This window comes from Triticum aestivum, chromosome 2D (assembly GCF_018294505.1).
Source record: "Triticum aestivum cultivar Chinese Spring chromosome 2D, IWGSC CS RefSeq v2.1, whole genome shotgun sequence".
Classification (NCBI taxonomy): Eukaryota; Viridiplantae; Streptophyta; class Magnoliopsida; order Poales; family Poaceae; genus Triticum; species Triticum aestivum.
This window is the reverse complement of record NC_057799.1, coordinates 541738061-541750325: the sequence shown is the minus strand read 5'-3', so window position 1 is coordinate 541750325 and position 12265 is coordinate 541738061. Positions and strand designations below refer to the sequence as shown.

Sequence of the window (12265 nt, the reverse complement as noted above, 5' to 3'; positions counted from 1 at the left end):
GACTCCTTTACATTCTACCTGTCTCACCTTTTCACTGAAAAGGTAAACACACGCTAAACTACTCGCAGGGGCACGAGAAAGCCCGTTCGACTAGCTCCCTCAAATAGCATAGCTTGATTTCTAAACTAGGCTTTGACATCGTCGCTGGATATTTTTATCTATCAGTACAACTCCCTCTCTAGGTATTGTCCCGTAGTGATCACTGATCAGCAAAGTCTTATCGTGCAAATACTTGGTCGTTTGACCAAGTAATCTCTCATGTGTGTATGGCCATCTAAAAAAAAAAAAGTAATGCTACATCTACAAAGGTTTACTTAAAGATTTTATGTATAAACTGATGTGAAGGATTGTGATTGGTAATACCACTTAAAATCAGGGGGAGAGAGAATTAGTTTAAAAGGTTAAGTAAACATTTATAAGTCTATGTAGGTGTAGTATTATTGCTCAAAAAACTACACACAGGTTAAATACCACATCGACACGGGTTTTTTGACTCTCCGTGCAGGCGTGTCTTTGATGTGCGAAGAGCACATCAGTGCCAGGGCATATATCTTAGAGCATCTCTAGCCGAAGCTTTATAGTTTAGCCCCTTATATGCATCCTCGAACTTATACTCTTTAAATTTGTGGAGTTAAATAAATATGGTTCCCAGTAAAATTCCTAAATTTAACTGCCTAAACATAGATAGCACAATTTGATTTAAACTGCATTGAATAGCACAAATTTAAACTAGTCATCCAAACTAAATAAAAACAAAAAAAATTCCAATCTTCTTCCTACGCGAGCGTCTCCCAATCCACGCCGTCGTCGGACCCGGGGCTAGAGTCACAGGAGCAAAGGTCAATGACCTCCCAGCCGGATGGCCCGGCCTCTTCAGCACCCTTCTTATACAGCTCGTGGACCCTAAGCTCCTCAACGACGAACTCCGGATGATTTCGGGGGAGCTCGGCCATGTACGCCTCGTCGATCCACTCGAAGGCCTCCTGATTCTCCCGCACATCGCGGCGGAAGACTACTCGGGGGTCGACGGCGACGAACTATGGACTTTGCCGCTGCCGAGGGGGAAGTTTATCTCTACCCGCCTGCCGTGGAGGCTGACCGCCTGTAGGTCATAGGCCCTCGCTGCCCGCTCTGCCGACTAGAAGGAGCCGATCCAGCCCCAACGGCCCGTGTCCCTGTCCATTATCTCATAAACCCACGGCCACACACGCCGTGGTACATCTTCTTCGGCATTGGTGGCACCAGGTCGGAGAAGGATTGGGAAGGGGTGCACCAGTGTGTGCTCGGGGACAGCTACGTGCTTAGAGTTGTCGGCGGTGACTCTCGATAGCTAGATCTGACCATTTGGGGGGAGTCGGCGGCAGCGTTAATCGATTGGAAGTGTCGGGGGGTGTGGGTGGATTTGGGCGGTGTCAGAGTGGATGCAGCGGAGCTGGGGAGAGCGGCAGGCGCGGGGGAAGCAAACAATTATCTCGAGAACGAGCTGCGATCGAGTAGATATAAGCGGTGGCTGACACGGTGAGTAATTTTTTTGTGGAGTTAAAACGGATAACAGATCGGCTATGTCCAGTTTAACTCCTCAAAACGAAAATCTTAGGGAGTTAACCCGTTTCGAGGGATCTGCTAGAAGATGCTCTAATACACGGTAAATTAGAATAGACCGTTGTCCACATGTGTACTCCCTAGCTGGTGTTTCCACATATAGTCGTGTTGTGTACAGCCTCACAGACAGATCACATAGAGTACATGGCTTTATGGTATCCTAAAGATAAGGTAAGATAAGAAATCCTATAGTAATGGGCCAATATAAACTAACATTATCCTCATATGTCCCAAACCAACCGTCCTCAAAGAAATAGAAAAATATCTAGCAAGTACTACATGTGTACTCCCTCCGTTCCTAAATATAAGTCTTTTTAGAGATTGCATTATGGACTACATACGGAGCAAAATGAGTGAATCTACATTCTAAAATATGTCTATATACATCCGTACGTAGTTTGTAGTGAAATCTCTAAAAAAAACTTATATTTAGGAACGGAGGGAGTATCTTTTATGCAAACAAAAGCTCATCAGTACTTGCTAGACAGTTAAGAACTTAAGCAGTCATTTCTCATCTAAAACAAAAAGGGTAACGCCACCCAAACCACTGAACTGGACAAATGCCACCAAACTCACATTGCTGAAAGTGGTAGGCCAGTAAAGAGTACATGGAGTAGTTAACTCATACTCCCTCCATTTCCTAATGTGGTGCATATATATGTTTTTGAAAAGTCAAATCTCATAAATTTTGACCAAATATATGGAGAAAAACATTTACATCTAGAATGCCAAACATATATCATTAGATTCATCATAAGATGTAGTTTTATATTATATATATTTAGTATTGTAGATATAAATAGTTTTCTCTATAAATTTCATCAAAGTTTGTAATGTTTGACTTCTCAAAAAATCTACACACACCAAATTATGAAACGGAGGGAGTACCTAGAAAGGATTAATTTCCCAGAACAGGAACTATAAATGGTGATTAACATCGCATTAGGTGTACAGTGCACGTGCTCTTACGTTAGTTTACCTAACCCCTTCCCTTTAAATAGCAGCACCACATCTCGTTTCGACGCATGCACTGCAACACTCTCTCGCACTCTCTGGTGATAGTTATAACACGTACGCACACGTACGGCACACACCATGGTGAAGGAAACCACCGAAGCGCACGGCGGTGAGGTGACCATCATGTCTGCGACGACGGTGGCGCCGGCGCTGCCGCTGCAGGAGCACCGCCTGCCGCTGTCTAACCTGGACCTCCTCCTGCCGCCCATCGACGTCGGCGTCTTCTTCTGCTACCTCCACCCGGCGCCCACCGCGGCCGCGCTCAAGGAGGCGCTCGCCAAAGTGCTGGTGGCGTACCACCCGCTCGCGGGAGAGGTCGTTGCCAACGGCGACGGCGAGCTGGAGCTGCTGTGCAACTGCCGCGGCGTGGACTTCACCGAGGCAAGCGCCGGGGACACGGAGCTGCGGGAGCTCCGGCTGGGCATTGTGGACGAGGGCGTCGACAAGCTTGTTCCCTCCAAGAAGGCCGGCGTCATATCTCTTCAGGTAGTACTATGATCATCATTGTATGAATCATTAGCTCCAGAAAAAAAAAAGTAATGCGCAGATCCACGTGAAAAACAGGTATAAGCCCCACGTGGAGCAGGTCATTTAGGCCTAGGGCACCACCGTGGCAGCCTTCTGTATTATACTAGTATATAGACAAGACAATAAGATGCTCTCATATGAAAATCCAATAAAAATCCAAAAAAAAGATGCTCTCATATGAGAAATTATAGACAAGATAATAAGATGCTCTAAAGATTCTTTTTGCAACCATAATACTCCATGATGTTCTTTTGTCGAAAATGCTAAACGCACGGATCATTACGGCCGTTGTACGGTCTTTTGTTATCTAGACACGTTATACCCGGACAGAGATCAGGTGACATGCACCTTTTGCATGTTACCGTGTGCCTTGCGCCCGAATTCAAATTTAAACATTGCGAAAAAATCTGAAAAAAATCATGCATGTTCACAGCACATATTAAGATGACTCCTAAAAAATCCAGATCAAAATTCGAAACATACATCGAGAAGCAAAAAAGAAAAATCTGTCATGAATAGTTGCGAATGGTTCTCTGTGTACTATTCACATAGTTTCTCTGTCCCATAACTTTTACTAATTCCGTTGCATGCTACATGCACGCGCCTGCAGGTCACAAAGTTTAAGTGCGGCGGCGCCGTCGTCGGCTGCACTTTCGACCACCGGGTCTGCGACGCCTACTCCTTCAACATGTTCCTCGTCGCATGGGCCGCCGCAGCCCGTGGTGGCTCCGTACCACCGGCCCCGACCTTCCGCCGCTCCCTAGTGTCCCCGCGCGACCCATCGCCGCGTACGTATGCTACCAACGCCCTGATCGACCGCCTTTTCTCCCCTCTTAGCTCAGCGCCGCCACCCCCTCCGGCCACCGTTGCCGCCACCGCCGTCAACCGCATCTACCGTATAGCCGCCGCGGACGTCGCGGCGCTGCAGGCCACGGCCGGGCCAGGGCGCACGAAGCTTGAGGCATTCACGGCTCACCTGTGGCAACTCTGCTCTATGTCGGCCTCAGCACATCAGCGCCTGTGCTGCATGGGCATGGTCGTGGACGGGCGCGCCCGCATGTCACCGGACGGCGCCATGAAGGCCTACTTCGGCAACGTGCTGACCATAACTTACGGTGTCAACAGCAGCGACGACCTTCGTCGTCGCATGGCGCTCGCCGACGTGGCCGACGACGTCCACCAGTGGGTGCGTGAGGCCGCGACGGACGAGCACTTCCGGGGGCTCATCGACTGGGTGGAGGCGCTGCGGCCCAAACCGGCCGCGGCCAGGGCGTACCTGGGCGGCACCGGCGGCACCAAGGCGACGGCGTGCATCGTGTCGTCGGGGATGAGTTTCCCAGTCCGGGAGATCAACTTTGGGACGGGCCTGCCGGCGTTCGCGTCGTACCACTTCCCGTGGCCCGCCGGCGCGGCTTACGTGATGCCGATGCCGAGCGCGCGCGGGGACGGCGAGTGGGTGGTGTACGTGCATGCGGCGCCGGAGCTGGTGAAGGTGATGGAGGAGGAGCCGACTGTTTTCAAAGTTCTGGAGAACAGCTATGTGTTCGGATGAAGGACAGTTGTGGGGCCTGTTATTTTATTTATTTATATAATTTGTGTACATGCGTACGTACGTATTGTAATACCACCAACTAGATCGTTCCTGGTATATATGTGTGTGTGTGTATAAAAGTTGTTGCTCTACAAGGCCTTTTGTGTGTAAAATTAGTGTAAAAACGTGTGATTGCTAATTAAGTATTTAAGTGTCATCTGTTTTGACATACTATAGCTAGTTAACTTGCTCCATCAGATGTGATCGATCAGAATCGAATAATAAGGAATGATAAAATAGAGGATTTGGTCAGAGAGGGACATGTGATCGCTCATAAATGTCCTCTGTTTTCGCTCACCATTTAGTTAATTAGCTTGTTCCTTCGGATGGGATCGACCATCAGTCTATAATATCGGGTGATAAAATAGCGGATTTGGTCAGAAACTGGCCTAGTTTGGCAGCAAAGTATTTTAAAAACTATGGTAATTGAAAACCAGAGTATTCTCCTGGGTGGGAAAGGAATACTACAGTTTTTTAAAAACAATGTTTTTCTCAGTTTTACATATGTTTGGTTGGTGCTGTTTTATTAAAGTTTTGATCAAGGAATTTAGCGTGGATGACTGAGAGTAATTAGCGGCTGCTAACAGCGGCCGGCTGCATGCAGCTGCCATGCACACATCCGCCGGACCTAGATGCTAGGATCTGTAGACTATGTCTATCCGTGATGCACCTACATGCATGGGCTGCTGGCAAAGAAGAGACGAGACTCACACGGAATGCCGGCTGGAAGAATAACCTGAGAGACCTACTACTCTGATAGGATGGGATTGGCTATAATCAGGAGTTTACCATATAACAGAAAGAGGAAAAATAGGATGGGATTGCAGCTGGTATTCTTATCTCGGCGTAGACAACAACGTCACTGTGATCTCCGCGATGATTTCTCTTCGTTCTGTTTAAAAAGAAAAGGTCAGGACCTCTTTTTCAGATACCGCAAAAATACCTTGGTTTCTGGCATACTGTGGTTTACAAAACTTTGATTTTTTCTGATGCCATACACAGCAAAGTATTCAAAACCATGGTTTTTTTTTCAGAAACCACGGTATTCTTAGAAAACATTGAAAAACTTTGCTGTCAAACGCAGCCTGAAGTGTCACCTGCTTTTGTTTCATTGGCTATTTAGGCCACCTCCAACGGGCTCTCTTAGAGCATTTAGTTGAAACCTCAAAACGGCTTAACTCCTCGAAAGATTTCCTTTTGAGAAGTTAAGTCAAACTATTCAAATATTTGGGAAGAAGTGCTTCTCTCATAAATTTTAGCAGCCAAAACCAACTCCTCAAATATCAGTTGCTCAGCAGCCTCCACTCCGGCGTCACCCCCACCGCGTTCCTTGCCTCCGGCGATCACCCTGCCCCGTCGACCTTTGGCCGTCAAATTTTGGCTATCCTTTTTTCTTTATTTTTTTTTGTCTTTTTTGTTTTCATCAGCCACGGTGGCGCTCCCCTTCTCGTACCTAGCCCGGTGGCGACATGTGCAAAGCTGCAACACACGGGGAGGAACATCTACAAAGAGAAAAAGTTCAATGTACAAGAAGAAAGCATACATAAAAAGTGACCGCCGGCCGCCATCGCCGATTTCGATGATCCGGACCATGCCATCGCGCGCCATGGGAGAAGGATAAGTGGGGAAACCTCTTTGGACGAAGAAGCACCCAAGACATTTCAAATACTTTGTTGCATGCTTACGTTGGGAACCATGAGCCTTTGTCATATTACTTTTGCGGAACATCTATCCTAAGTACTAGCTAGCTCATGAAAATCATCTAGTGCTGAGTCGTTGTCCACGTGAAAGGAACAAGAAAGAAGGAAGAAATAAGAAGAAGAGGGAGAGAGGCTTCCATGTGGGGTCTACTTTGTTTGAGTAGTTAAGTTTGATAGTTTTTTGTTAGGTTCGCGTTTTTTGATCTACTCATATTTACGGAGTTAAGGTTTGAGATGGTGTTTGAGGAGTCAAATTTATAGGGTTCGGCTAGAATTTTATAAGGACACCGATAAGTGCCACACGTGTGGGCGTTAAGGGGTTTGCCCACACATTTTGTGTGGTGTATAAGAGGAACAGCCCACACACCTACGTGTGGGCAAAACAAGTAATGCCCACACACCTTTTTTTCCCTCCCGATCCCTCTCACACGCGTGCGTGTGGGCGAAATAGATAACGCCCACACGCCCCGTACGTCAGGCCTCGTACCTCGTGGTCCCGCACGCCCCGCGTACAGTCACCGCGTGTCCCGCAGTTGCCATGGTCCAGACCCTCGTCCATGTTCGTTTAACTGCAGTTGCCATGTCGCTGAACTTCGATTGCCATGTCGGACAACTACAGTTGCCATGGTTGCTCAACTGCAGTTGTCATGTATGGTCTGGTCTACTGCAGTTGCCATAATTTCAAAACTTTAGGAGTTGCCACCCACTAACACTAGGCAGTTGCCATGTAGCACTACAAAAAGGCATGGCAAAAAACATGTTCGGGTAAAAAAGAGAGTTGCCATGTGCTCACAAGCACGCTAGGGCAGTTGCCATGTAAAAAGAAAGAGTTTCCATCTGCTTACGTGCACGCTAGGGCAGTTGCCATGTACCATGCAAAAACACATGGCAACTCGGGTAAAAGAGAGTTGACATCTGCTTACAAGCAGAGCTAGGGCAATTGCCATGTACCCTGCAGAAACACATGGCAACTGCCAGCTTTGGGTGTGGGCGAGGAGACGGGCGTGTGGGCAAAGTGATAAACGCCCACACACCAGCCCCCTCTGCGAGCGTGAAACTGGTGTGTGGGCGAATTGCTAAACGCCCACACACCAGCCCCCCGTATGGTGAAAAAGGACGTGTGGGCGACCGGATGAATGCCCACACACCGGCTTAGTCCTACGTGGCACACAAAAACTGCTAGAACGCGCCAAAATTCGTGCAGAATTGGTTGGACAAGGATCCATGCATGTGGGCGAGTTGCCAGACGCCCACACGTGTGGGCGTTAGACTTTTCATTTTATAAAATGTACGCAAATAGGAAAGTTGTTCACAATTTTTAAAATATGTTTCTGGATTTTAAATATGCTCATGGATTTGGAAACAAATTCACAGATTTGAAAAAGTTCATGAATTTGCAAAAAGGATCACAGATTTGAAAAAAAGTTCACAGATTCAAAAACTTCATGCATTTGAAAAAAGTTCGCATTTTTTTTAAATTATGAATTTGAGATAAGTTTGTGAATTTGCAAAAAGCTCATGATTACAAAAAAATGAAAAAAAACTTGCGGATTTAAAAACTTTGGATTAAAAAAACACCACGGGTTTGAAAAAGTTTGTTAATTTGAAAAACATCCCTGAATTGAAAAAAGCTCAAGAATTTAAATAATGTACGTGAAATTTGTAAAAGATCACGAATTTGAATATTGTTCAGAAAATTAATTGGTTCAGGAATTTTAATAAAGTTCACAACTTTTTAAAAAAATCAGGAGATTTAAGAAGATAAAAAAAAGCTTTAAAAGCAAAAAAAAAATGAACATAATACAAACAGAAAGACAATGAAAACAACTAGCTACGGTCGTCCCACAGAATTACTACCTCTGTAGCAAAATGTAAGATGTTTTTTAGGCTAGCCTACACAAACGTCATATATTTTTATAGGGAGGGAGTACCTACGTTTGTCTCTAAGAAAACCAGGCATAGCGCCGGTGGCGAAAGAAAATCGGCCTACTTGGGCCGTCCCGTGTCAATGGCCTGAGGATCCCCTCCCTGTGCCCTTTGTACCCATTGAACGCTATTCGGCGCTAGGATTCAGCATCTACGAGCCTCTTTATTTGAGTTTCTTTTCTCATGGCAAAACAAAGGAGTAGCTTCTAAGCCTAAAGTTCGAGCCTTGACCTCATCGGCCACCAAGTCATACGTACACCAGGATCCAATCATGGAGAGTGTTGATCATCTGGAGATAATCGCTCGCAATTTTAGCCTCCGAAACTAGAAGCCTCGATCATTTCTGGATCAGTGAAGGTTAAGCCTTCAAACACCATGGCAAGAGGCCTTTCAATGACCATAACGTGCATAGCATCCGAGGGGGCCCTAGGTCGACCACAGGGCCGAATATGTCGTGCGTGTCGCGCGGAATGGAGAAACACGAAGCTGGCCGGCGAGAGCCCAGAGGCAAGCAGGCGGACAATGCGAGGCCGCTTAGCCGCGCGGAAGCTATGTCTCATCCGTATCATAGCGTAATAGGTCGCGCCTACAACTGCACGCGATTTTTTTGTGGTATTTTATCGATTGTTTTGCATTTTTTGTGGTTTTCTCTTTTTCTTTTTTCTTCGGCTTCTTTGTTTCTTTAGTTAGTTTTCTTTCATTTTTCTTTTTTTAACCACATATCTATTTTTTCATACACATTGTACATTTTACATATACACCAGTAACATTTTTTATACACGTTTATGATTATCAAAGACATGATTGACATTTTTCAAATATATTTTTTGATGTCTACTGTTTTCATACTTTTGTACGTTTTTATACATCTAACCCACTTTTTATATATGTTAATCATTTTCTAAATACATGATTAACATTTTTCCAAATACAAATTTTTGAACAATCTTTTAAAATTTGTGTTAAACATTTTTGAAATACACATTGAAACATTTACTCTGTGATACAAAACATTTTTAAAACTATGTGAACTTGTTTTTTTCATTGTATAAGCATTTTTTTAATTGCCATGTACATATTTTTGAAATATTTGAGCATTTTTTAATTATAGAATTTGTTTTTGAATTACTCGATCTTATTTTAGATTGCATAGTTTTTTTCAAAAATGTCATGAACATATTTTTGAAATGCATGAACTTCTTTAAATTGTCACATAGATATTTTTCCTATTACAAGCATATTCTAAAAGTTGAGTGAATATTTTTTCAATACATGAATTTCTTTAAATGTGCGATGAACACTTTTAAAATTAACTACATCATTTTGTTTCATAATATATGTATAGTATTTTTCAGTTTTTTGACAAAAGAAAAAAAGAAAAAACACGTGCATGGCGTCATCCTGATGAAACCACATGGCTACTAGATTGGCTCATTAGGCCATCTGCGATTCCCGGTCAAATCGAATAAATTAGATACCGTTAATGATATAGAAGTCCTTGGGCACCCCGGCTTTTTCTTCATGTGCTATAGCCAATGTTTTTGTTCTTTTCTAACTAGGGTAGCGCCTGCTAGCATTGGAACTTGGAAGGAGAGACTCCAATGCGAACGTTAAAGAGGGAAATCTTTTATTTATATGCACCTATACAAGTGTTTAGCGTTGGAGATGGTCTCGCTCCTTGTAGATGAGCTCGGCTTCCGTCTTGCTAAAGCTGAGATATAGCCGCGCTCGTTTGGCCGAGTGTGTATGCACATGACTAGCTCGCGCAACCCAAAAATGTTGCAAGGGTTGGGACATACGCTTCTCAGTAGCTATCTTTGCTCGAAATCAGTAGTTACAGGGTATCCTTTGCAAATCTCACTCCCACCTCCTATTGTGGTGACAAGTGGCTCACTTCATGTGTGACACTTGTCAAAACCTAGGAGTTTTGTGTATTTTCTTTGTTCATTTATTTTTTTCAAAACATTTTATCTCTTGAATCATGCATCCAAATAATGAATTCTTTTCACCGTTGTGTGTCTCGCGTCGAGATCTTGGAAACTACAAATCATGTTAATAGGTTTGGATGGTTTTGTTTACCGAAAAAGCTAGAAATAAAAAAAATAAACAAAACAAGAAAAACCTAAACCCTACAAAAAAAAAACACCCAGACAAAACCGGAAATCCGAAATAACCCGGAAGCACAACTCTACACTTTCACCTTTTTGAAGCACAATTGTGATTTTCTCTTTTTTGGGAAGCACAATTGTGCTTTTCACAAAGGTGCTTCCCGAAAAGCACAACAACGCTTCACCGCGAAGAACATTTGTGCTTTTTACTTTTCGAGAAGAACAATTGTGCTTTTCACTTTCCGAAAGGCACAACTGTGGGATACACAACTATGCTTTTCCCTGAAACACAACTATGATTTTCGCTTTCAAGAAACACAACCGTATCTTTTCACACGGCGTGCTTCACATGTGGAAAAAAACTAAAAGAAATCATAAGAACCAAGCAAATCCCAAATACCGTGAAAACCCAAAAAACGAATGCAAAGAGACAAAAAAGAGATCCCGCGGGTGCGCCCAATGCGCGAGACACGGTGGCTACTTGGCGCACCACGTGACAACGTGGGAGCCCTGTAAAAATGTCTGTCGTTACACCCTTCCAAGGGGTACCCGCTAACTTATTGCTCCCATATTAGGTATTGTAGATTTTCCAGTAGGACCATGACAATTGGCAAATGAGTCAACTCACTACAGCAGTTCAATTACATTTTTTGCTAGTTTAAGCTCATGGACAAAGAAAAATTACAAAAAGAAAATATATCTATGATTTTAAAATGTTCATGCATTTTGAGAAGTTTTGTTATTTAAAACATGCATTTTAAAATGTTCATGCATTTTAAAATGTTGGCAAATTCCAAAATTTTCATGCATTTTAAGAATTTTTGTTATTTCAAACATATTCAATGATTTTAAATTAATGTTCACGATGTTTTAAAAAATTATGAATAAAAAATGCAGAATTTAAAAAAGTGTTTGTGAATGAACTTAAATTTCTCATGAATTTTAAGAAATTTATACAAATTTAAAAAAAATTCATGAATTTGGAAGAAAATTGTCAATATAAAAGTATTAGTGATTTTAGAAATTATTCACAAAATCAGTACATATTCATGAATTCTGATTAATCTTCGTGAGTTTAGAAATTTGTTTCCGAATTCAAAAATTGATCATGACTTTAAAAAATACTCACAAATTTTTAAAAGGGAAAAAGTTAAATGAAAAACTGGAAAAAAATAAAACCAAAATAACAATGCAGAAAAAAGAAATTTTGGTCCGAAAATGTTCTTGAATATTCCAAAAATTGTTTGGAAGAGGGAAACGTTAGGCCAGCCCCAAAAAAATGAAGGGTGAGTGTTCTTTAAACAAATGGGTGAATTTTATTAGTTCAAGATGGAGCATCAAGGAGATACAAACACAATGAGCACACATCCAACAACAATACACACAAAATCACACCGGCAATTAGAAAAGTAAAACATGATCAAATTTATGCCTTGGTGGAGTAAAAAAAGCAAAAAATATTGAAGCGATCAAAACAATGATCAATAATTTACATCAGCAGCCGCATACCTACTTGGGATCCGCAAAACATACTCTTTGTTGCCGCGTACCTACCTGAGATCCAAGATCCCCGCTCACGACTTGGCAATCAGCTAGCAGCGCAGGACCATGCCGTCCCATGCGCGCCCGAGTAGAGAACCACCACATCAGGACACAATAGGCCAACATTGCCGCCTACGTACCTACAGATGGGATCATGGCCAGCGATGTCTCACCACTAGAGATTGCCGACCCGGATAGAAAATCCACCGCCGCCACTTCACATCCATGTCTTTTTCCTCAAGTCGTCGTCC

General features: G+C 43.3%; 1 protein-coding gene across 1 annotated transcript; it reads left to right on the top strand.

Annotated features, from left to right (window-relative positions):
- The first annotated feature begins 2640 nt into the window (after positions 1-2640).
- LOC123054357 (coniferyl alcohol acyltransferase) lies at positions 2641-4907 on the top strand. The gene is made up of 2 exons (XM_044478120.1): positions 2641-3105; positions 3758-4907. Exons 1-2 carry the CDS (start codon positions 2698-2700, stop codon positions 4697-4699), a joined length of 1350 nt encoding a protein of 449 aa, XP_044334055.1. The 5' UTR covers positions 2641-2697; the 3' UTR covers positions 4700-4907.
- The last annotated feature ends 7358 nt before the right edge of the window (positions 4908-12265 follow it).